Genomic DNA, 27,368 nt, shown 5'->3' with positions numbered 1-27,368 from the left:
TCTCAACAAGATAGTAAGTACAGACCATCTTATTTGGAAAGAGAACTCAGGAAGGGAGAAGATAGCAGTAGAGAGGTCACAGTGGAGGCTGAGTGGAGAAAGAATATAATTAGGGACTCATAGTGCCATGGGTTAGAAAACCAAAAACACAAAGGTGGGGGCGCAAGACGTAAAAGGGAAAATACATAAGTAGAGACATTTACACTATTGGTAAGTTTAGTGACAAAAGGATCAATGTATTTAAGCAATGTAATATAGTTAAGCCACAGAAAAGGATGGAAAATAACACATAATCATAAAATGTGAGGACCTGTAAGGACCCTAGCAATCATAATGTCTGATCTCATTTTTCGGTGAGAAAATCTAGCCCCAGAGAAGATAAGATAATTTTGAAAAATTATATTAGTTGGTTATAGATTTCTAGACTCGTAGTCCCACTTCCTTTAGGCCTAAACACTTAGATAATTCTAAGATAAAACAGATGGGAATTCACAGCCCAAGAATTTGTTATTTCATACATATCACTGGGAAGTATTTTCCTTAGACTTCACAGGATTAAAAGCTTTGTTCACTTCTCAAGGCTGGTGACTTACAGGCTCTTCACCTTGGCCTCTTGGCAGGCTCCTTTCTTTTCAGTGAAGCCTTTACCTACAGGGACGTCACCTTTCCTTTCTATATCGTCTGGGCTTTGTAATTCAAAGGAAGAAGATTCCGGAACTTCTGCTCTAACAGCTTAGGTGATAAAGGACAGATTGTAGATCTGAGAGGCAAAACTGAGGCTGTGGAGGAGTGAGCTGAGGAAGGAATATGAAAGGGAGCACGCCTTTGAAAGTTTTTGCTGGCGGCACAGCTCTTAAACTTCCTCCATCTCATGAAGATGTGGCGGCTGGCGAAGTCCAGACTAAAAGCCAGTGAAGAGTGAAGCTGTCCAAGAGAAACAGGAGGGGGCTGGCTGGGTTCTCAGGGTGGGGCGAGGGTCTGGCCCTCTGCTTTGGTACTTTTGTTGCTGTTTTGTTTTGCTTTCATAATCTCAATGGTATCTGGCCAGGGGCTCAATTGTATCCAATCACTCAGGGGTGATGAGGCCCTGGGGAGCTGATTCATGCTAACCAAACTCATGGGAGATGGACAGATGAAAAAGAAACTTAAATGACTCATTAACTAAGAGAAATGTGACTGCCAGGCAGATGGGACTAGTTATGTCCCTTAGTCAACCCACTCTATCTACACTAGAAAAGTATACTTGGAAGCCAAGTGGAGACCAGAGAGTTGCTTGGTGAATGCAGTATCAGAACAAGGAGAATTCATGGTCTCAAGCTACACTCTCTCAATATACCCTTCTGCACTGCAAGAATACACTGTCAAGGTGACTGGAATACTCATGTTAGCCAGGCAGGACACCCGCTCCCCTGGATTAAGATAATGGATACAAAGCACCTAGTGCAATACTCGATACATAGAAAGCACTCAGTTAATACAAGACATCATTATTGTGGTGCTATAAATATTCTGAGACACAGCAAAGTGGGCTAACAGCATGGGCTCTGGAGTTAGAGCCTTGTTCCATCACTCACTACCTACATGCTAAAGAGAAGGTTACCTAACCTCTGGAGCCTCAGTTCTCCTACCTGTAAAATGGGTGTAATCACAGTAACTTTACAGAGTTACCTGGAAAATTACTTAAGATGATGGGTGAAAATCACTTAACTGCTCATCGTAGGCACTGAATGCTCATTATTAATAATAAAAATAATAGAAACTTACATAGCACTTTCTATATACCAGACACCACTTTATATATATTTAGTCCTTGCTATAACCCTAGGAGGTGGGGATAGTTGAGGAACCTATCACTCATAGATTATATTCACCAATATCATCTCCCCTTCCTTGAGCAAGTCTACACTGAAGTCAGATTTCACCATGTGGCTTGCTTCGGCCAGTCAAATGTGAACAGAAGAGATATGTGAGACTCCTCGGCGGAAGTGTTTAAAACTAGCTTGTGCTTCCCTGCCCCCAGGATTGTAGACGTGTTCGTTGAGAAAGAGCCCCCATTAGCTTGAGTTCCTACATGACCCTTGCTGACCCGTGATAGACATTCAGTGCAAGGAAGAAATAAGCCACTGTTTTAAGCCACTGAAATTTTCAAATTTTTATTACCACAACACAACCTAGCACATCTTAATTGATTGAAGCATAGAGACAAAAGATTTTCCAAGGCCACACAGCTAGAAAGTGTCTGGCTCCAGAGGCTGTACTGTTGACCACTTTGCTTTATGTTTCTTAATAATTGAAAGTAATATCAGTACGAAGAATACTTTATTATTAATGCATTGTTGTCATTGGGGATCTGTTTCTACACTTCATAAAAAGCTGTTCTTTTCTGAATGAGTTGGCTCAGGAGGAAACCTAGCCTTTCTCAGCTTCTATAGCAACAATAGCCAGCAGCTGCCAGAAATACCACAGGAAAAGTTCTCGATGGACAATATGAAGGACGCTGGAAATGTTTCTTCTTTATATAACCTCAGAGCAGCCCCCAGGGGTACAGTCATCATGGCTGCCAGAAGAGCCGGTTTGATTCCCCGCCCCCTCCCAAACACACACAGTATCTCATAGAATGATTTAAAATATTTATGGTCATTCAGTTGAGGGAGACTCATTCTTGTCGCTCAGTCTTTCAGAGATAGATGCCTCTCCTCATAATTCTTTTCCCATTGGCCCATCATCTTGTTTCCCTTCTTCTCCTGTCTCTCTACCTGAGCAAAGACTTTAAATGTCTTTGTTTAATAAAGCCTCTTTGCAGGCTCTCTCAGAAAGCATATTACTACACTGTCGTCCATATAATTTCCCTTTCATAGCAATATTGCCCAGAGAAGTGAGGGCCCGAAATTTGGGGGCTGAATGAGAGAATCTGCCTAGGTTAGAAACACAAATACTCAAAGAGAAGTGAAAGGCTTCAGCCTCTGCTCTTCCCAAGGAAAAGGAAAATGTTGTGAAGATAAAAGCCGAAGAAGCAATGCCATAAGCAGTGATAAAAGGCCAAAAAATTAGGTGAAAAAAGATTAGTCATATTTACCGAACATAAATCTATAAAGGAGACTCCGTTTTTTAATGGCACACACTGGAATGCATTAAATTATAAGCTGGAAATCTATCTAGGGAAAGTATAAATACATATCAATTAATAGAAGTGCTCACTGATGAAATAGCTTTTATTCATCACTTATTTAATACATATCCTTCAACTAGTAATCAATGAGACTCATGAACAAATAAGAAGCCAGCCACTTCTTAACCCTTTTATTTCTTTTTAAGATCTAGTGATCACCTACTTCATAGCTTTTCCTTTATGATGTTTACTAATTATATTTTTTAATACTATTTCTTATATATCTCTACTTGATACTTCTCTAGCCTGCTAAATTTTTTTTTTCATCAAACTTTAAAATAATGTAAAAATAATGGAATTTAGTTCCTTAAAATAGCCAACAGGCCAAGTTAGAAAAATATATAACGGGAAAGGCTCACTAAAATTCTACTCTCGAGTTCTTTCTAATTTTAGTTATACAGGTGTAGCCACCTTACAATGAAGCTCTTTTTGTACTTAAAGAGTCAAATATTCTCGATGGCGTCCAAGAGCTTAAATGAATTCCACTCATAACACATTGTGTTTTATCAATAATACAGCATAAATTCATATCTCTCTTCCAAGAGAGCTTCAGAATTCTCATGAGTGAGACACTTCCAAAATTACTAACAATTCACTACAATAGGTTGGCTATGCAAGTGATGTAGTTATCTCTTTCTGGAAGACTTAAAAACAGAAAAAATTCCCATTGTAAGATTTCAATATTATGTTAATAACCAAACAAAACTCATTTCTGAAGGACAGCATGGAGGAAAGACAGATGGGAAGAATTGTTAATGTGTGAGGGTGGGAGGAGAGGGAGCTATCTTGGTCCAGCGATTATCTGGAAAAGACACTGAAGACTGAGTCATTGAGACAAGCACCATGACATCATCCCAAATGGACAGAGTGGCTATTTAAGGAGTTTGATTCTGTGCTCAGCAGTGAAGAGTAAGAAAGGGATAGGAGGAAAATGACTGTTATAGTTGGCTACTGGCATATGGCAAAAGGGTGGGGAAGTGCGAAAAATCTGCTAAGGAAGTCCCCACTCTGGACCCATGCATGGTGCTAAAATATGAATGAAAGAAAGACCCATGTATGGGAGCTTCCAGGACCATCTCGATTTCAGCCTCCTTGCTGGCTTCTAAGTCCTCATCTCTGGCTTGAAAAATTTGGACACTGTGAGTCTGATTCATATTCATTGTATGTAGAGCTATTCATCTTTGTCTCCACAAATTTTTCTCCAGTTTCCCCATCATTTATTAATACCGCATCAATCTAATCCTGAATTGCAGACAACAGAAAGAGTTCATTTTTTAGTCTCAGCTCAATTTGCTTTAAAGCCAACGCCCCTTTCCACCACTCTATGCTGCCAACCCACCACTTCCCTGATGGCATACTTCTCACTTTTTCTAGCTACTTCTTTACTTGGTGGAAATTACATTGAAATTAAATATTTTTAGCTACATGAACCCACCTCTTCAACCAATATTGGTCAATCTCCACTTCCTCCTGCCAGACAGTGGGGAGTACTTCTATAAATTGTGTATAAGGAAACCTTTTCAGTAGGCAATGCAAAACTTTACAGGTGAGTCCTGCCACATCCTACTAATTCAGTGATTATTTCTTACCAGTGTGGTTATTACTAATTCAACCAGTTGTAAGTAATGGAAATTGACTCTAGTAAACGTAAGGAAAAGGGCATTTATTGGATGACTTTGAAGAACTTGGAAAATCAATAGGAAGGTTAGAGAACAAAGCAAGAACTAAGAGCTCCAGATCCAAGATACGAGAAATAAAGGAAGAGTCTTAGAGAGGAGATCTTCTCAGAGGTACCACTGGCATAAATAGTCTCCAAAAGAGCCCCGTTTCTGTGTCCCTCAGCTAAAATTCAAACTCCAAGCAGGTCATTTGTTCAGCACCTGGGGAAAGGTCACCTGATTAGCAGGCCCATCAAACGCAACGGAGGAGAGAAAGGAAATATTAGAAGTTTGGAAAAGTTCACTATTCGTGTTCAATTTCCTAGTGCTCAGACTGAAATAGCAACAGCTAGTACATGAGCTACAATAATGGAAGATTGATTCTGTTTCAAAAGATCTGTCTCGGAATAATTTGTACAGCATTTGCTTGGCCCCATCTAGCAGCCAACTCCTGTCACTAAACCAAACACACAAACAAACCTCAGAAAACAGTGAATGGGCTTAAGTCAGAAGTTAACAAAGAAACAAACAATTATATCTCAATTAAAAATAATAATTAATTTTTTTAAATTTTAAATAAAAAAAGAAACAAACAACAAAAGACTTGTTCTTCCAATGGTCAATTTCATCTGGCAAAAGTAATAGCTTATATATGTATAAAGTAATAGCATACACACACACACACACGTATGTATGTGTATATATAAGTGTTATATAGTGTCTTGCGCACTGTCACTTAGCTCTTTTGTACATATTATCTCATTTAATTCTCATAAACCAAGTATAGGTACTATTATCACCCTCAGAGAAATTACATAACTTGGCTGAAGCCTCACAGCTATGGGGCAGTCTGCATGCAGCGCCTGTGCCCTCCCCGCTGTACTGGGCTGCCGGGACTTGTCACACGGACTGAGGAGGACAGGGTAGTGTTAGAACCATGGGCATGAGTTAAGATCTCAGCTCAGCAGAAGGCAAGAAACTTAAACCTCCCTAAGCCTCAGTTTCCTCCTCTGCGACATGGAGACAGTCATATCAGGGTCAGGATGAGCTGTTTCAAGCTCACACGGTTGTCGCAAAGAAGGATGGGGAAACGTATATAGACTATGTAGCCAAGAGTGCTTGTCACACTGAAGTGCTGAGCCACCAAAGGCCATTATTAGTTGCATGTCAGTCTCCCCTTGTAGACTAGTCCTGGAGATCCAAGAATTACTCTTCCAATATTTGTATCCCTACCACATTCCTCAGTTATCGGCACATTAACAAGCCCACACAAATACTTGCTGGACAGAAAGCTTTGTATCTGCATCCACGCTGCCACATGGTACTCTACTAGCATAAAATAAACTCCTCTTTATATAAACCCCATAGCTCCTCCCTGCCTGTAAACAAATGATGCCTATTTTCCCCACCCTACCCCCAGCCTCTAGACTGCTAACTCATGTGGTCAGGGTCTGCATCTCCTTTGTTCTTCATGGATCCCCAATGCCTACCCAGGGCCCAGTACTTAAGAGGAACTTAACAAATATTTGTGGACTCAATCTTTAAGAAACATTCGTGATGTGTCCTAGAGTTCCCTAGCACTTTCATAAACACATGCAGCATCTCTCTGCAGAGCAGGTTAAAGACCCAGGCTCTGGAGCCGACCGACTGCCTGTGTTCAAACTCCAGCTCCTCCAGCTGCTGGCTGAGTGACCTTGGGTAATATACATAAGTTTTCAATGCCTCAGTTTCTCACCTGTAAAATGAGAATAATAACTGTATTGAGTTTTTGTATTAAAATGTTAATTCATATAAAACAGTACCTGGCACATAAAAAGTGTTCTTTAAATGTCAGCAGTTATTAATTTTGCTTGTGGCTGTTTTTCTCCCATCACACTGTCAAGAATAAATTATTCTAACTGCCTAAATCATTTCTCCTTTCATGTAAGAAAATATGCAAAGTGGCATCTTTACTCCAAAATCCTAAAATTAATTTTCAGCAGAGCAAATCATAATCTCAAGAAACTGACTTCTAAAGCTGTTTGCAAAACTGTCTATTTATAGAGACGGTTCTCAAAATAAAATAATCCTGAATGGCTCCAGATATTCTGTAGTTTAAGCCTCTTCCAAATCACTTGTGTTGGATACTTCTCCAGCAACACTTGGCGTTGTTCTTTCCACAAACAAGAACAGCCATATTGGCTTGAACAGAAATGTTCATGTGAGTGAAAACACACACACACAAACATCACGCAAAGGAGTTAGGTCGTGTTGTCCTCTGCCTCTGCCACAAACCTCATTGCCCTATTATGGCAAAAAGTGTGTCAATCCCAGTATGTATCTCGCCATCACTTAGAGCGTGAACGTGGTGATTAGGCCACATGTGACTGAAAAATTCAAATCCCCATTATGTAATCACTGATGCTTCTCTGCACACTGGAGAGATGAGGGGGAGAGAAATATAGGCAGAGGGGATGCCTGTGAATTTCATTTACCTTTAACACTGTAATGTTCCAAGCAAAGCTCTCAGTGGCCTTGTTGAGTTTTCTTCCTTTCAAGCCTTCCTTTGCCCCCAGATTATGAAGTTCCTCATGGAACTCCATCCCTTTGAAAAGAGAACACATAAGAATTCTTAGCATAAATTTCAGAAAAATAGGGCTTTTATTATGAAAATATTATCATTAAAAATATAGTTCCCATTCCTGTCCTTCTCTCATAATTTCTAAATCCCTGAATTGGATTCTCCCTCCCAGTCTGTTCATCCCCATCAAATGGTTCACCTTAGGGGAAACTGACAATAATCAACGCATTAGACCAAATTACATTTTAAACAGCTAGGAGCCATAGATAAAGACATGAGAAGTTATGAAGCAAATTCTTCCAACAGGTAACACATATTTTGTTTGTCCTCTACCTGGTTTTTATATGAAACAATGAAATATGTGAATGATAACCATATGTGATGGATGTACACATCTTACTTTTCCTTATGAACCATCCATATGGCTTCATAGGAGGCCCTGGAGCCCACAGAGATAACAACGGTAATTAGTAAGTGTTGAGCAAAAATAAAAAGATTTTTTAAAAAATAGCATTCCTAGAAACACCTACATGTTTCAGATTTGGAAATGGCCTTAGTTATTTTTAGCTCAACCATTTCTCAAGCTTGAATACTATAAAAAACATCACCATCATCTGTTTCTTCAGTCTTTGTGTTAGCACCCCAGAGACGGGAATCACACTTTCTTCTGGGCTGCTAATTCCATCTTTGGAAAGCTATGACTGATATCAAGCCAAAGTATCCCTCCCTGGAAGTTCCACTCCTTGGCACTAGCTAGACCCAGACCAACAACATCTAATCTCTCTTCCACAGTGCAGCCCTTTAAATATTCAAAGAAAGATGTTAGATAAAGTCCACTAGAGTCTTCTCTTCTCCAGATTAAACATTCTAACACATTTCAGCTTACTCATAATGTCTCTTCTTTAAGGATGGTGACATCCAGGCAGGGCCACTGCATTGCACAGCTCCCTGGAGTTGAGATATGTAGGGATCTGCACCCAGGAACATCACACTCCAAGGGGGCTCGAGGTGGCCCACACGAGGTGGGGATTTACCATCACCCTCCTGTTCTAGTTACTCTGCTTTTATTAACACAGCCTAAAACCACATGAACTTTCCTGGTGCTAACATCATGACACAGCACATGTAAGGGCATGACTATGGAGCCGGGGCTTACACTCTACCTCTATTGCTAGCCAGCTACGCGAGCATGAGCAAGTCCCTGAGAGTCTCTGTGATTCAGTTTCCTCCTTGGTGGAATGGCAATAGCAAGAGTGTTTACCTCAAGGGATTGTGATGAAGACTAAATGAGTCAATACATCCAAACCTCTCAAAGTAGTGCCCGGCACATGGGAGTGCTACATAAGCATTTGGTATTAATATTTTTGTGCTTCCTCTCAACTGAAACATTTAAGCCTGCAGGCCAGGCAGTGAAGAGCACTATTTTTAAAGTTTGGTCTGGGTTCAAAGGTCAGCTCGACCACGTGTTGATATGGGATCTTGGGTAATTCACTCAATCTCTCAGAATCTCAGATGCCTCATCTGTAGATTGGATGTAACAATGATTACTTTGCAGAGTTGTTATGAGAATAAATAACACTGTGTATGCGCTTAGTATATCACATGAAAATAAATCATGCATTCGTCATATTGCCATCTTCCTCATCAAAATCATTATTGTGTGTGTGTAGATCAAGGAGAATGTGAATCCAAGAGAGAGAAAAGTGCAGGAATGTGAATGAAGGTGAACTTAAGCAGAGGTGTGCCCTCACAGACACGTGCCCCATGCCACACTTAAAAGAAGAAGAAATCTAAATCTAAAATGAAGACTAATAAATGAGGCAAACATCTAGAGTATTAATAGGATTACGGTTCAAACTGTAAAAATGAAGTGGTTCTAAGGGGGAATGTGTAGTAAAAGGCTTGATAGGCTTCCAAACCACAAAAGTAGATTCAGAACCCTCACCTCTCTAGACATCTTCAGACACCAGCCCCGTAGATACTCACATATAGCCCACCTACTATCACCTAGATTTCTCTTGTACTAAACAAAGACTTATGTTTAACTCAGCATATAGTTAAAATATGACATAAAATATTTCAATTTTAAGAGTAAAAGCAGAAACTTTAAAAATCTGCCAGGAATTATCATTAAGGTTTCTAAGCAAAATAAGGGAGGGGGGCAACTGGGGAGATTACCTGATTTCTGACACTGCACAATCTTTTCCTGGACTGTATCTGCCATTTCTATGAGAAACCGGCTCTCTTGAATCATCTGTCACAAAATAAGCATAAAAAAGGTGGCTGTTAGAAGTCCTTAAACTGGCTCATTGGAAAGATGACATACAGGGAGACACACAGGATGCTGGCAGTAATGGGGAACCATGGCCTTAACCACAAGAGAAGGGCGAGGGGAGGACAATCTCTGCTCCAACCTCCATCCATCCCAACACTACAGCTAGAGTCACCTACCTTACGATTGCTCCAGTTATGTAACATGCCTGGGACACCATGGGTGCCAAATAAATAACTAATGAGTCAACGCATACACATTTTTTTTAAGTTCCAGATCACCACATTTATGAACACCTCTTATTCCACTCCCTCACCTCAAAAGTTACTGCAACATCAAGGCAAGTGGCATTGGAACAATAGCAATGAGAATCAGAATAGAGAATCACCTAGTGATGAGCTAAAGGACTCCTGAACACATCAATGAAGCTGGGAGCTTGGATTTGGGTGGCCCAAAGATGGTAAAGGTCTGGTTCTCCCTCTAGAAGGGCTCCCGCTCCATTGGCAAGAATGAAGAGTGGGTCAGATGTCAGAGGAACTAATTCTGCAGAGTTTGTTGGCAATAACACGGAAATGGCTGTCCCTGCCTTCCATGTTTGGGTAGAAAGCAAATATGTCCAAGAGGTAACTAACATACTGAGTAAAGTAGGGGAAACAAGACAAGTGTTGGAGGGACAGAGAAAGAAAATCTGTATGTGAAGAAGGGGCAAGATGAATATTGGTAAAGAAGTTGTGATCAGAAATATAAGGGATTGGGGCCTTTGGAAGAAGTGACTAAGAAAGGCAACCAATAAGCAAACTAACACTTCCTGAATTTCCAACCACTCTCCTACTCTCAGTAAATGTCCCATTTCATCTGGCCAGTCCATGTTTTATGTGTCTGGCTCAACATTCTGAAGGGAGTCCAAGGCAGAATCCAAAGTGGACACAAAAGGTCTTGAGCAAGACATTTTTCATAATTCGAGGCTGTTGAACAGATTGTAGCCTTGTAGGATCACTTCCAAATACAAAGTGGTTTATGACTACAAATTTTCAAATGGAAAAGAACATTGGATCACAAATTTTCAGTGCCTAACAATTCCATAGGAGCAAAATCATACCATTCATTCATTCAGCAAGCACCTGTTCAGCAGCCACGATGTGTAAGCACTGCGGCAAGCGCCTGGGTCTGAGGCATTGATGAGCAAAAACAGACAAATCCCTATCTCCATGCAGCTCAGTCTACGCCAATGAGTGAATGAAATATGATTGATTAATTCAACGAAATAGAATTCAATTACTCATGTTTCCTGCCTAAAGTGATAGTTCAAAGTGACTTATTGGGAGGGCTAAATTGACTATCAAAACTGTAAAACTAGACACCCAACAAGGTCTGGACTGAGTCAGACTTTTTTTTAAATTATTTTATTGAGGTCATAATAATTTATAACATTGTAAAATTTCAGCCATACATTATTATTTTTCAGTCACCATATATACGGTGACTTTACCCTTTATGCCCACATCCCAACTCTCTTCCCCTCTGATAACCACTAATCTGCTCTCTTTGTCTACGTGTTTGTTTATCTTACACATATGAGTGAAATCATATAGTGTTTGATTTCTCTGTCTGGCTTATTTCGCTTAGCATAATTCCCTCCAGGGCCATCCATGTTGTTGCAAATGAGATGATTTGTCTTTTTTTATGGCTGAGTAGTATTCCTTTGTGTGTGTATATATATACCACATCTTCTTTATCCATTCATCAGTTGATGGGCACTTGGGTTGCTTCCATATGAGTCAGATTTTTTTTTTTTTTTTAAAGATTTTATTTTTTCCTTTTTCTCCCCAAAGCCCCCCAGTACATAGTTGTGTATTCCTCGTTGTGGGTTCTTCTAGTTGTGGCATGTGGGACGCTGCCTCAGTGTGGTCTGATGAGCAGTGCCATGTCCGCGCCCAGGATTCGAACTAACAAAACACTGGGCCACCTGCAGCGGAGCACGCGAACTTAACTACTCGGCCACGGGGCCAGCCCCTGAGTCAGATTTTTTAACTGCATTAATTAACTCTTTCAACTGCCAAGAGGAATTGGAATGCTTGTGAATAACAATTTATCAAGTGGCTAACAGTAGCCCGAGTTACTGCAGCTTCCACGTGAATGAAATTTACAGGCAGAGGAAGACTTCATATGAGGGCAGTTGGTTTCAGTCTTTTCTAAGATTAGCATCCATACATGCAACATTGAGTTTTTATACAATATTTTCGAAAGTTACCAGATGTCACCATTAATCAAGTAGTAGACAAAATGAGTTTTCATGAAATTCAAGCAAGGGAAACATTCATAAAGAATGGACACATTCTTTGACTTTACCATGAGCAAAAGAGATAATATACTATACATTTTTAGAATCAATTTTAAGGCTAAAAGGAGCTTAGTTATCATGACCACCCCCTTAATTTTATAAAAAAGGAAACTAAGACTTACAGGACTTAAGATTCTTGTCCAAAAAATGGAGCTAATTAATGATCAAGCTGGAACTAAAATCTGGGTTTCCTGGCATCCACTTATTTTCATAAAAATAATAGCACCCCTCTGATTTTGTCTGGCTGGGCCATGCTCCATGAGAGAATGCATGCCTTCACATATATGCAATCTTCTGAGCCTGAAATACAGCGTTCCAAAGTCACCTTGCCCGGCCCGACTTGAGGGCATGCCCATAACCAATCCATTTCAACCAGACTCAAATGTATCCTTTTAAAGAAAAAAAACTCTTTACCTATTGATTTGTGGCCAGGTTTCTTTGCCATATTTTACTAAGAATCTTCTCAGCATTGAGTACAAAAGGAATACAGTTCCTGCATCCAAAAATGCCAGTCTCTTTGGAACACCCTGAAGACGAAGTGGCCTCTTCACCAGAGCTAACTCTCCCTCCTAGACTTTGAATCCTACCTCTGCCTGCTTCCCCAGGAACCGACTCCTAATAGCCCCTTCCTTTTTTCATCTACAATCTCTGCCTCTCCCCTGGTTTCTTCCCTTCTCCAAATAACATCTTCAACCTTAAAGTAAGCAAACAAAAACAATAACAAAATATTTTATTGGCCTTTGAATGGTTGTCCTCATCAATTCTTCCTTAAAAAACCTAGCCCATGCTCATTGCTTTCACTCAGGCAGGACTCCACCGAGACCCTCAAAGTTTAGCCTTGGCCTCATCATCAACCACTCCCTGGCCAATCGTTGGCCCTCATTCTCTCCAGCTCAGCAGCTGACACCACTGATCATCCCTCCTTTTGACTTCCAGGACCCTGGTTCTTTTCCTGCTTTGCTCTCTCTGTCTTCTCTACTGCTTCCTACTCCTTTATATTCATACACGTAGGGATCCTCCAAGTGCCCTGGCCTCAGCTCTCCATTCTTTCCCTTCACTATTATCTCTCCTCTTGGTAATTTCGTCCATTCCTAGAGCTATCAAATATTGCACCCACGGAGATCTGTTCAAAGCTAATGTCTCCCACCTTGGCCTCTCTCCTGAATTCCAGATTTATACTTCCCATGGTCTACAACAGTGGTTTCCAAAGTAGGGAGAAACATGCACTCGGGGGTGAGGGCACATGATAGTCCATTGAGGTGTGAGAAGAAACAACGAGGACTTTTATTCACGTTTATTTTTATCTGTACAATTAGAAAAGACATTAAGCTTTGCAGATTGATCCTGGTCCCGCACCAAATGAAGATCATGTGTTTCCAATATGGTAAGTGAGGTAAGAAAAGGTAAGAAGGGAATTCCACATTGGAGAAGGCTGATAGCAACACGTTTATTTATTAGTTTCCACCAGAATATTTCAACTTACATATGCCTGAAAAATAGTAAAGTAAATACCACTTATATCATCTTGTTCTAAATAAACAAAAGCTTCCCAATATGGATTCCTGAAAGGAAAATGAAGATAACGCAAGCAAAGTAAACAACACAAACATGGCAGAGCAGCTGCTCAGCCTGTTCCAACCACAATTTCCTCCTCAGCAACACTGAGAACTGAAAACAACGCAGGCTGATCAGATCCGACCTGTGCAATCACACCAGGAGAGCAAGAAGATTTTTATTATTCATAAGTGAAACTATTTTAAAATCCAATGCTAATTTCTATCTTGATGTTCTATACTGTATATATTGGTATGTTAGTAAGTTATATAGTTTATGAATGAATAAATTCTCAAAATGTTTTTACTGAGGAGTTGCCTGTGCTGGGGTCCTCTCTGTTCGCCCCTCCAGATCCACTCTCAGCCACGCTCTGTGCTGAGGCAACATCAACCAGGCTCCGTGGCCTCTCATTTCTATTGGGATCAGCCAATGGGAACCAGCAGCAAGCAATCAAGGGCAGGAAGCAGGAGGCAAGAGGGTTTAGGGTAGTTACTCCCTTGACCATGACCTCGCTGCTGGACTGCAGTTGATAGCTTCCTCTCTGCAAGGCCACAGCTCCTGTCAGGTGGCCCTTCTCTGGGAGGTACAAAGAGTACTGAGTGCCAGGAATGGCTCCTTCCCTTTACCCCTCTAGGCCTGGGAGTGATGACAGCTCTCCACCATTGCTCAATCTGGGGTGCTCACCATCCACTGTTGCTTCCTAACCCTTGCCCATGCTTTTATAACCACTCCCCCATCTTTAGTCACCCTTTTAGAGTGTGCTATCCATGAAGAGTCTGAGACAGTGCTTGATCCAAAAAAGTGGAGATGCTTAGCTACTAGATACATGTACCCGTAATTTCCAGCATTCTCTGTCTCCCCCAGAGACCCAGGCTCAATCTCAGACATCCTTCTTGCCTCCATTGCATCCAGAAGGTGAGCCCCCATGTTGTCAGTCATCATCTTGCCTCTCCTCCCACTTCTGTTTTTTTTTTAAGATTGGCACCTGACCTAACAACCGTTGCCAATTGTTTTTTCCTTCTTCTTCTTCTTCGCCCCAAATTGCCCCAGTACATAGTTGTATATTGTAGTTGTGAGTGCCTCTGGTTGTGCTATGTGGGACGCCACCTCAGCGTGGCCTGATGAGCAGTGCCATGTCTGCGCCCAGGATCCGAACCAGCAAAACCCTGGGCCGCTGAAGCGGAGCGGGTGAACTTAACCACTCGGCCACGGGGCCGGCCCCTCCTCCCACTTTTATCCCTTTGTTTTCTTCTTTACCACAACACTCCTGGTTTAAGACTTTATTCTCACTGCGTGGACCATCTTTCAAAGTTTAATTATCCTTCCAGAGGCAGCTCAAATGTCAACTTCAAAAATATTTTGTGCTCCATTTCATCCTCCCCGGCGCATCCCCCATCCCCCCAACACTAAAAAAATGAAATATCTCCTATTTTCTTCCCGTTCTCACAAAACTGCATTTGAGGCTCAGAGGTGGCTTTGCTTCCATACTCTGCTACCAGCAGGTTCTTCCCACCTCATTCCTTCCAAATACCACTTGCAGAATCATCTTCCAAAAGCAGAGCACTAGTTACCTCCTGGCTTTGTCACTGTCTCCCTTGCCTATTGAATGAAGTAAAATGCTTCTAACCTAGAGTTTGAGACTCCCTTTGACCTCAGCAGCCTTCCCCCTAATGGTTCCCCGATTCTCCTGGATCCCAGTTTACTTGTGTGAATCACGCTTCTCCAAACACGCCCTCCTCATTCCTCCTTCTACACAGTTCTTTCTACCAGGGAAGTCTTCTTAAGCCATCTCCCCTGGTCAGAATCCCTTCAGGCCGCAAAGCTCACTTCAACGCCCCCTCTGCGACTGGTGTCCTGATTTCCCCTTCCCTCACCCTCTCACCTCCAAATTCCAAGAACATTCTATTTTTTCAGTCTGTTTACAAAATTTTTTATTTTCTATCTTAAATTACAATTGTTGACCTATATTACCTCTCACCCCTCAATTCCCCAGGAAACTGTAATTCCAGCAGAGCAGGGACCCCATCTTATTCATCTCTCCATCCCCAGATCCATCATCCATTTGTACAACCACCTTCCCCTATCTTTCTTGGTGATATTTATTTCTTCTGTGTACGGACTACTCACACATGCACACACAGTAGAGTAGGTTATTTATTCTCGATCACTTCTCAAACCTAAAATTGTCTTTTTGGAACTCTAATTTCTCTTATTGTCTTGGTTTTTTCTCCAAGCTTCTCCATTTTTCTATAATCTTACATGTTCTTAATTCCTTTTCAAATTGAGTACTGAAAAATAAACATAAAGTTTTTCACAGGATTATACCTATAAAAATATAACACTCAAGTATCAGAAAAAATAAATTTTAAACTTTATTACTTATTTGATGTAAAATAAATTCAGGACCAAAACATACAACAAACCCTATGATTCGAGTTCTCTTAAAAATCCCCCAAGTAAACATTGTGAACCCCACTGAGTAAGTTTGTTTTCCTGTTGTCTAACAGATGACTTCTTAAAGAGACAGTGAAGCGTGAGCTAGCCTTGAACACAGAAGAGCATCACCTGGAGATCCCTTAGAGGGTGACAAATAAAAATGGCAAGTAATAGGATATATTGGAATATATGAGGAAGCCATTTGGTGTAAACCTAATTCGGCCTCATCTTGTTTTTCCAAAAGGGCCTGACCGTGACTGTTGAGCATGCATTGTATATCTGCTTTAGAGATTCCCTATGGCGAGAACACAGGCCCTTGAGATAAAGGTGCAACTTCCCTCTCCCTCCCAACGTTGGCATCTCCTGAAGGGTTAAGCATCTTTCCTTAGGCTAGAAACTGATTGCTGCGCTCACCTGTGGCCGCCCAGCTTGATACAATAGACTTGCCTCCTGCTACGCCCACCAAGATGGCAGACCCACTACCTGCTGTGTCCATCAAGTGCTGTGCCGACAGGGCAATCTTGTGACTATTGTGGGAGGGACATTTCAATCATATGTGAAACACCCTCTTTGAGGGTATATAACCACCCACTTCTTTGGAGTGCTCTGTTCCTTTGTGGAAAGACTCTCCTGGGTTATAATCCTAAAATTTAAGCTCAGAATAAACTCACCCAAATTTTCATTTATAGATTGGTTATGGATTATTTTCGTCGACAACGGTAACCTGAAATCCCTTCGTAATAAAAGTCACCACTTTTACTCTAAAACACCTCATCATTAATAGTCTCAGAACATAAAATCATTGCTCATACGAACTTTTCTCATAAGAGCATTTGATCTTCTCTATGATAACAGCTTCTACTGTATTTAGAAGAATAATTTTATTCCATTTTCCGCAGTCAACTTTCAATTATTAGTAGTTGTAGAGAAAACAAATAAGATGGATGGATGAAATGTACCAGACATTCCAAACCACATTGAAATCAACAATTTCAACCTTTCCCCCTCAGTTCAGTCATTTATCTAAGTTGTTAGGAAGGAAAATGGTTGATTTGTGTTTCATCTCCTTCCTAGGTCTCTACAGATCCTGACAGAAATGAAATACAAAGTGCAAAAGCCAAGGAGAGAAGGTGAGAAGCGTGTCTTCAGATAATCCCCCAGCTGGGTGGTCAGTACACTTAGCCAGCCAAAGCTGAGCTGACCCAAACAATAGAATCTGGCAGTGGCCTGATTTACATATCTGATGTCTCAGCCTGAGCCCCTAGTTGCCTTTGGGGTTGTACTAATACAAAGAGTTTTCCTCTGGTTCTGTCACATGAATATCTCCTAATGGATCTCATTTCCTTGCCACCACTTTGAATCTAAAAGAATAGAGGACTTAGCAGGACAAACGTCAGCTTACTTTAAGCATGAGATGTGTCCTGAACAGGGGTGGGTAAAGTCGTCAGTTAATATCAAAATCATTTATTTTAAAATGAAAACTTTACAGAAAGGGAATGTTTTTAAAAGTAATGTTTTTGCTCAAGGATGGATTAAATTGTCCAATCTGTATGAAAAAAACCTGTCCTTCCAGCTTTTCTCCTATAGGAATTTTAACTAATTGCCTTGGATCATTGCAATAGTTAGAGTCAATGTAACTATTTAATGGAACTGAAGAGATGAGCTTTCATCGTCATATCATGACTCATAAACCTTCCATAGATTCCAATTTTCTCCTGAATTATATCTAAATTCCTAGAACCACAGAACTTTATATTTAGAAGTCACCTTAAAGACCATGTATCATGGACAATCCCATTTTACAGGTGGAAAAAACTGAGCCCAAAGTTGACTTGCCTAAAGTCACATAGCTAGTTAGTGAAATAGTTTAGACTAGAATCCAAGCATTCTTGAGGAACAGACCTAAGCTTATAAGTTGTTTTGTGATACAGATATTATACTAAAGTGTAGAATTCCTATTGCAAGTGCAAGTTGGTGATAAACATTAATAAAGTAGAATTCACCAAGTAAAGCATCGTGAAAACAAGTTTTTGCCATGACTGCTTCTCCCTCCAAGTCTAATTTGCAACATGTATCAACCGTTATAGATATTCATCCTATAAAACCTAGAAGGAAATGTACTTACTTGAGTCCACTGCTTTTTTAGGAAGGAGTTGTCAAATTTGGAAAGGCAGTCACTTAAGAATATGTGAGTCAATAAAAAGCCAATCTATTCTAGACCTATTTTGTTCTCTCCTCTTAAGAAGAGCAAAATAATTAATCTATCTCTCACCTTCCTTTTAATCAAAACACTGAGTTCTAGTTTTTGGTTCTGTAGTGGCTCATCTGTTCAGATTGCTTGAAATAAGACTTGAATTTTATTAAACTTGGTACATTTTAAAAATCTGATTGCTGTTACATATATATCTCCTAACTAGAATGAAGATAATTTCCTTCAATTTTTAATTTCCTTAAAAATTTTAAATCAGGGGCCAGCTCGGTGGCTCAGTGGTTAAGTTTGCACATTCCACTACAGCGGTCCGGGGTTCACCGGTTCGGATCCCAGGTGTGCCCATGGCACTGCTTGGCAGGCATCCCACATATAAAGCAGAGGAAGATGGGCACGGATGTTAGCTCAGGGTCAGTCTTCCTCAGAAAAAGAGAAGGATTGGCAGCAGATGTTAGCTCAGGGCTAATCTTACTCAAAAAAATAAAAATAAAAATAAATTTTAAATCAGATGAATAAAAGCATTGTTAACAAATTGAAATCTTTTGTTTTTAAGCAAAATCGATCCAATCAAGAGCGTTACTTTTCTGAGCATTTGCAAGCTTAGTGCAAGTCTGCTGCCTTTGTTGTACGCAAAGAAGTATTTTCAGTCCTTGGGACTAGCTCTGAGCCACAATTCCAAGCCTGATTTATAATGGCACAGGACAAGAGAACTTGCACAGAGCAGACCACAGGACATTGTCTCCACACTCATGATAGTGACAGGATCCACCTCAGTGAGCTGCTTTCTGCGTAAAGGGATCGTTTTGCCTTTTCTTTTCTCTAGTTGTTCTGTTTCCCAAACAGTTGTCAGCCATATCTTGAGTAATCATTAGAAATGTTTGTTTTTATCCAGCTATGATTAAAATTTAGCTCATTCATAAAATTACCAGGGGACTAACTTTCCTGAACCTTCTCCAGAATTTTCGGGCCAATTAACTACCTTTAACTAAAAGGTTTGCAAGGACTTGAGTATTTGAGAAGGCAAAGTGAATTCTGAGGATGTATATTCCACAAAGGAGCCAGCCTGAATACTCGCTTATTGACGCATCTGGGATATCCAGTGTCCTTGGGACCCTGGTACCAAGTGGAAATGTTGCCAAGACTCAAGATGCTGACAGTTCCCACATTATACAGAAAATGAATCAGAAGATATTGCCACACCCTCGACTGAAGGAAGTTTCAATGCACTAAGGGTAGGACATCTTGTTTTTAAATAGCCAGCTCTGCTTGAGCACATGCCAGCAGACTGTTCTTTTTCTGGGTTCTATTATTATACAAGCCAATATACTTTTTGAAATGCAAACTAATATAAAGTTCCACACAAACTTCACAATAAGAGAGAGGGAGGGAAGGAGAGTATCTTTGACTTATCTGATTTCAATTTATTGATTTCAATAAGCAAAACTACGCTGGGGACTGCAGACATTCCTCCAACCTTTTCCTATCCTAAACTCAATATATCTTGGTAAGAACACTGACAGGAGAGAATGTATTTAATCCAACCCATTACACTTGGCTTTATTGTGATACCTGCCAGCGTACTGGTTACACTAGAAGAGTGATTAAAGACAGCGGTTGGCTCTTTTTGCTAGATTTCAAGACGTACTAAGAAATGAACAACTGCCCTCCACATCACACCCCACTGACGCAGTAAAAGATTAAATCACCCTTGACTTATGTCCTCTAGATTGTTTCCACTTCTTTTTTATCTTCAGAAAATCAGTTGCGCTTACGGTAGTAAAGTTTTAACTTTTATGTTAATGTTAAATCATTCGGCACGGAAGTCACCTTTGGAGAATGCTTTGGGTTATTTTTACAGTCACAATCTCCTATAACTATTCCACCTCGGAATGCTACATTCCAAACACTAACTCTCCAAAAGTTCTCACATTCATTTAAAACACTGCAAAGAACCAAATACGTTAGACAAATGCTTCTTGACTATGCATGAAAAATCAGACAGCTGAGAATATTAGAAGAGTAAAAATTCAGCTATCTAAAGAAAAAATTATAGAAAAGTCCAACGATATTTTTGTTTAAAAATTATTTGCAAATAAAATTCTGCTGAGCATGAGGTGGGAGTTGGGGGGGTGTATTATAAGTCACTGTAAAAAGCCCATCACAGGCCTCAACGTCCTTAGACTCCATCCAGCCCAGGACTTAAAACGCCATCTGGTCCACTCGGGACCCTGTGTGTCTCTGCTCCTTCCCTTTTCAGGTGTAAGTCCTGCCTTCCCATCAGGACTTCCCGCTCCTCCAGGGAGAAATTGTGCTTCATACCATTCCTTTCCCCCAGCACCCTGCACAACAGCGGGCAGCCAAAATGTCTTTGTTGAGCTGGCTAATCAAAAGCCTAAAGATACACACAAAATGACATGTCCAAGGAGAAAGCGGTGTTTTAAAGTGCCAAATATTCATGTTTCCATCTCATTTTACTCATATTTCTCTTGAGTCAAAGAGCTGTCATGCTTCGCATCATGGCTATTTGTGCTGATACCTTCTCTGCTTATTCATCTCCGTATTGCACAGAATCTACTAAAGTTCTTTATACATGGTATGTATCGAATGTCATGAATAAAGTCAATGAATGAATCTTTTCTTAATAAGGTAAGTTTTGCGAGAGGTTAGGACTTTGATTGATGGAGAAGCAATTAAGGCTAGGAAGGCATTCGAGGTGGCACGGAACATAGAGACAAAGGATGGATAATGAAAAGGATGCAGAAGAGAAATCAGGTTGCCTGAGGAGAGGGTTCAAACAGAAGCAAATGAGCAGTGGGGTTTCAAACAATCCGCACTGGGGGTGAGGGCTTTGCAAGGTGGCCAAACATCAGATGCAGAATTTGAGGATGATTATTTCAATCGCTGAACTAGGGAAAGGCAGAGACTAGATGGAGGACTTCTCAGCCTGCTGAAAAATTCAGGCAGGAGGAGAAGAGAGAAGCGTAGTCAATGTAAGGAAATGGATACACACGAGAAACACCACAAGGTAAGAAGCAATGGATCTCATTAATATTGAAGAGTAGGTAACAAGACCTTGCTGGAGTTACTATGGAGAGAGAGAACATTCAGAAATCATTGGGAGGAACTGAGGACCGTTGGCACGGTGGTCTCTCTCACAGTGGTCAGATAAGGGTCAATGAGTACCTAGGAAATAAAAAGATGAACCCAGGTTTTGACATATTAGATGGCTGTTGTTTGTTCTTGAGACACCCAGATGATGTCCCATAATCAAATGTAGAAACGTGACTAGAGTAAATGTTAGGGCTGGGGCTCAAGACAGGTTTCAAAACTAATATTCAATCTACCTGCATAAAAGCACTATTGTAAAAAGAAAAGAAAAAAGTCAAACCCATTCAAACAAACTAATTTTGATAGCGTCCTACTGAAACTACAAAGTATTTTCCAGTGTAATCACCAACCGTTACCACCTCAGTTCAGTGATGAGTTACATAAGCACATCACCAATCACAGACTCACATGCCTGCGATGGACGGTGCCTGGTGGCCTCTCCTCACTGTCAGCCACCAGAGCACAGGGTCTGCTGGACCTTCCACGGCACTTAACACAGCGGCTGGCACGTGGGAGGAGCTCAGCAGATGTTTATGAAATTAAACATCTCCATTCGTGGCTCTAACACTAGGCAACTCTTTCAGCAACCAATATTCATTTTTAACAACCTCAAGAATAAGATTAATCCTCAATGATAAAAAAAAAAAACGCACCTCACATCATATCACTTTTATTAGCAAACATAATTATGCTGCATTCACAGCCTTAAAAGACTTAGCAGTGACTCTATGACTATGTTACCTACTTCAGTGGTGTATTTTCTCAAAAAGTGGAAATCCAGAGTGGGGAAGTGATGCTCACTCTTCAAGAGGCCTGAGCCAAAAGCCATCACAGCGCAATAAAGGGATCAGGCACTTAGAAATGGTGTTCTGCTCTTAAATTAAGTTCTTGGGAGAGGTTCTGAAAAACTGCCCTGATGACCACAGAGAGACTGAAACGGCGCTGGGCGAGCAGTCCCCTGCGCACAGCTCTCCTCCGTGTGTCCCTAGCCCAGGAAGGAGGCGTCAGTTCCTCCTTCAACTTATAGGGCCTGTTCTACTTGTCTGAGTTATTGATTAATAATGTTCCCAGTTTGCTTTAGTGCTTTTCAGAAGCTGTCATATCCCACCTCTGGCTGTGACATGTGCTTGATACCAGGAAAGTCACCTCTGCTTTCGTTGCCCTAAATATCAGGCAGGCATTTATGTGGCTATATCCCAACTCAGCATATTAAGGGCGACTGCAGACAGGACTGCCTTTAGGAAAAATGGCAATTCCTTGAGCAGCCTCACCTTCACCCTACCCAGGCTTGGGGAACCCTCAGTCATTAGGATCTCTTCCCTTCCCAGGTAAAAACCGGCTGGTAGGACAGGATCTGTGAAATTCATTCGAAGGTACAAATTACTGATAACCCAATGTGTTACTACTCACAGAGATTTTCTTTGCATTTTAAAAGAGATAAAAAGGCTTAAAGAAATTGATTGTAATTTGGAAATTTTGAGTACCAGTGGGCAGATAGAAAACATATGTTTTAAATAAGATATGGAAAGGGGAAGGGGGATGTCTCCAGATATTATGCTGTGGAAATAAGCCCACTCTACTACAAATATATTAGGGTTTTGATTACTTGATATCAACACAGATGCTATAATAGAATAATAATTACAATATTACTATTAAAATGACTTTAAGACTGAATTTTTAAAACTCTCAAGAAGAAATATTTCCAAATATTAAATTAGCTAGTGTTTGGTAAGAAATAAGGACAACTCAGCTCATTAGGGAAAAGCTCAATGTAGAAAAAATCCGTACAGAGAAACTCGGGGTCAAGGTTTGCTAGAATAGTCTCATTTTCTTTCCTCTTGATAAGCAGTAGAGACTGACACACTCAGGCTGGCTTTCAATATGCGAAGATTACCTGGTTGCCTGATTTGTTTTCTTTTGATACCGAAATAAGCTGAACATTCCTACCCCTTTGGAAAGGATTTCAGGTTTTTTGTTCTAAACATATTCTATATTTTTTTAGGAGTTACAACTTTTCCTTTTGGACGGCATCTATACAGTTCATTACCATTTCTGAGAAATCCAAATGTTGCAGCAACTTGAGTCTAAGTTGAACAGGCACGATGTTCATTTTGGAATTACTGCCCCCACACCACCACCAGGCAATAAACCCCAGATCTGCCTTCTGCCTTAGTCATCCAAATAAGCTTTTATTAATAGTCTGTAGGGGGGTTTTTAGACTTTCTTTTTATGAGAAGTTTTAGGTCTACATAAAAATTAAGGAGAAAGTACAGAGAGTTCCCATCTACCCTCTCACCCCACCTCCACTTTTCCCTCCTGCTAACATCTCACACTAGTGTGGTACACTTATCACAATTCAAGAGCCAATATTGACACCTTGTGATTAGCTAAAGTCCATAGTTTACATTACTGTTCACTCTTTGTGTTGTACATTTTATGGGTTTTGACAAATGCATAATGACAGGTGTCCACTAGTACAATATCATACAGAATAGTTTTACTGTCCTAAAAATCCCTTGGGCTCCACTCATTCATCCTCCCTCCCTTCTTCCACCCTGCCCGCAGCCCCTTGCAACTACTGATCTTTTTACTGTCTCCATAGTTTTGCCTTAGTCTCTAGGTTTTTAACTGTATGTCTAAGACAGGGAATAATTTGGCTAGGGTGGTATCATAGGAGTAAAACAAGGGGACTTAAAGATTTACCATAAAACACATTCAATTATAGCATGGGAACTACACTATTTTCACCAACAACAGATGCCTCTATTTACTTTTTATTCAACTAACATTAGTTGATAACATACTATGTGCCAGCACTCTTTTAGGAGCTAGAGATAATGGTAGTAAAGAAAGATAGACAGGGTCTCTGCCCTCATGGAGTATACATTCAAACTGAGAGGTAAAGGAGGACAGAAATTAAACAAAAAGTCAAGCAAAATATTTTTCATTCTTGCTATGTAGGACTATGGAAATCAAACAGGGCTATGTGATAGAGTGACAGCTGGGGACAGCAGTTAGAGAACGCTTCTCTGAGGATATGACATTTCAGATAAGAATTAAGAGATAAGAAGGAATTATCCATGCAAGAGAAGAATGTTCCAGGCACAGAGAACTGCAAATAAAATGACCCGGAGTTTGGAACAAGCTTGGTCTGATTGCAGAAAGAAAGCAAGCTCATGTGCTGGGGGAGTGAGCAGAAGCGAGGGTCCAGGGTGAGGTTGGGAGAGGCAAGAGAGATAAGTAAGCCAGGCCAGACCATAAATGGCCCCGCAGGCCACAGTGAGGAGTTTCTATTTTATTTTATGGGAAGCCACCAGAGGATCTTAAGCAGAAAAGTGACATGGTCAGATTTATGTTTTTAAATGATCACTCTGGATCTGCAGAATATCTTGGGGGACCTCTTTAAAATAAATACTAACACTGATACATCAAGAGCATTAAAAATGCCAACCAATACAAAGCAAAACCTAAAAGCTAAAAATGGCATTTTTACGTTCAATACTGTCACAACACTCATCTGGCCCTACCCACCCACCCCCTAAAAGAAACAACAAACAGAGACGTCAGCAGGATTTTCGATCACTTCCACAGTCTGCTGAGTTTACCATTTGATGTAAGGATATTTATACTCAACTCCTTACCAAAATGAAAAGCCATTTCCATAGGGAACTATAAAAGAAGACATCGTTATAAGTATTTCTGCTGTCCACGGTAGCCTTTGATTTTAAGCTTTGGAAAACTATGCTATGCTTATAATTACAAATTGCATTTTAAAAATACAAATGAGAAAAAGCTCATGTTCACATTTGGCACCAGCAGATAAAACGGAAAAACAAAACCCCATCGGACACTTGGGGATGTGAAATGGAAATGGGCCAAACACAGTTCAGGTGCTTTTCTGCTTCTTATAGGCCCAGCTCCGGGGGACCAGGCTCCCCTCTCAGTGAATGATTCTTCTTGCTTAGCTTAAAAGGGAATTGGAGTGATTTCCACTGTCTGTTTCTATGGCAACTAGTACCCTAATTTCACCTCTCAGATGGCAATTATACCTATTCACTGAATAGCTTTCAGTCCCTACTTTTATGATGAAAAAATTGATTTCATGAAAAATGAGATACAGGTAATAGGCGAACTTTTCCCCCAGCAGCCATGAAGTACAGTTTATAAGAGGTTCAATCACTCATAAGCAAAATACACTCTATGGGATTTTTTCCTTTTTCAGCTGTAGAATGGTTATCCTAAACATCTTCCAGTTGTGTTTGATGATAAAACATTATTCTTTTCTTCTTTACTGTTTCTTTTTATTCAATTATAAAAATCAGTCAGGTTCACTATAAAGAGTTTGGCAAATAGAGAAAAAATATGGAAAAACATAAATAAGAAAATAAAATTCATGCTCCTTAGTTAAAAATAATCACTATTATGGAAGAATAAACACAGTTAAAACGCCCCTACTACCTAAAGCTATCTACAGATTCAACGCAATCCCAATCAGAATCCCAATGGCATTCTTCACAGAAATAGAACAAAGAATCTTAAAAATCATATGGGGCAAGCAAAGACCCCAAATAGCCAAAGCAATCCTGAGAAACAAGAACAAAGCTGGAGGCATCACAATCCCTGACTTCAAAACATATTACAAAGCTATAGTAATCAAAACAGCATGGTACTGGCACAAAAACAGTCACACAGATCAATGGAACAGAACCGAAAGCCCAGAAATAAAACCACCCACCCACAGAAAGCTAATCTTTGACAAAGGAGCCAAAAACATACAATGGAGAAAGGAAAGTCTTGTTAATAAATGGTGCTGGGAAAACTGGACAGCCACATGTAAAAGAATGAAAGTAGACCATTATCTCTCTCCACACACAACAATAAACTCAAAATGGATCAAAGACTTGAAGGTAAGACCTGAAACCATACAACTTCTGGAAGAAAATAGAGGCAGTATACTCTTTGACATCAGTCTTAAAAGGATCTTTTTGAATACCATGTGTACTCAGACAAGGGAAACAAAAGAAAAAATAAACAAGTAAGACTTCATCAGACTAAAGAGCTTCTGGAAGGCAAAGGAAACCAGAATCAAAATGAAAAAACAACCCACCCGAATGCAAACTGGTGCAGCCACTATGGAAAAGAGTATGGAGATTCCTCAAAAAGTTAAGAATAGAAATACCTTATGACCCAGCCATCCCACTACTGGGTATCTATCCTAAGAACCTGAAATCAGCAATTCCAAAAGTTCCATGCACCCCTATGTTCATCGCAGCATTATTCACAATAGCCAAGTCATGGAACCAACCTAAGTGCGCAGCAACTGATGATTGGATAAAGAAGATGTGGTATATATATACAATGGAATACTACTCAGCCATAAAAAAGGACAAAGTCGTCCCATTCACCACAACATGGATAGACCTTGAGGGCATTATGTTGAGTGAAATAACCCAGACAGAGAAATACGAACTCTGTATGACTCCACTCATAGGTGGTAGTTAACATATGGACAAAGAGAACTGATCGGTGATTGCCAGGGGAAAGGGGGTGGGGGGAGGGTACTAGGGGTGAAGTGGTGTACCTACAACATGACTAATAATGATGTACAACTGTAATTTCACAAGGATGTTAACTTTCACAACCTTAATAAAAAAAAAACCCCACCAACTGGGAGAAAATATTTGCAAATCATATATCCAACAAAGTGTTAACCTCCATAATATATAAAGAACTCACACAACTGAACTACAAAAATACAAACAACCTGATCAAACATTGGGCAGAGGACATGAACAGACATTTTTACAAAGAAGATCTACAGATGGCCAAAAGGGACATGAAAAGATGCTCAACATCACTAATCATTAGGGAAATGCAAATCAAAACTACACTTAGATATCACCTTACGCCCGTTAGAATGTCTATAATCACCAAGACAGAAAAACAAATGTTGGAGAGGATGTAGAGAAAAGGGAACCCTCATACACTGCTGGTGGGAATGCAAACTCATGCAGCCACTATGGGAAACAGTATGGAGATTCCTCAAAAAATTAAAAAT

General features: G+C 40.3%; 1 protein-coding gene across 5 annotated transcripts in view; it reads right to left on the bottom strand.

The window, feature by feature from the left end:
• PLCL1 (phospholipase C like 1 (inactive)) overlaps positions 1–27,368 on the bottom strand; it is a 310,279-nt gene that overhangs the window by 34,920 nt on the left and 247,991 nt on the right. For 4 of the 5 annotated variants that reach the window (XM_070580505.1, XM_070580507.1, XM_070580508.1 and 1 more), the window contains 2 exons: positions 9,566–9,641; positions 7,302–7,411 (listed from right to left, as the gene is read on the bottom strand). In XM_070580505.1, coding sequence (XP_070436606.1) covers positions 7,302–7,411; positions 9,566–9,641 — 186 coding nt within the window. Of the gene's footprint in view, positions 1–5,431; positions 6,563–7,301; positions 7,412–9,565; positions 9,642–27,368 lie in introns of those variants that run through there. The other variant, XM_070580506.1, reaches the window with a different exon arrangement.

Source organism: Equus przewalskii, chromosome 17 (genome assembly GCF_037783145.1).
Source record: "Equus przewalskii isolate Varuska chromosome 17, EquPr2, whole genome shotgun sequence".
Lineage (NCBI taxonomy): Eukaryota > Metazoa > Chordata > Mammalia > Perissodactyla > Equidae > Equus > Equus przewalskii.
This window is presented reverse-complemented; position numbering and strand designations above follow the sequence as displayed.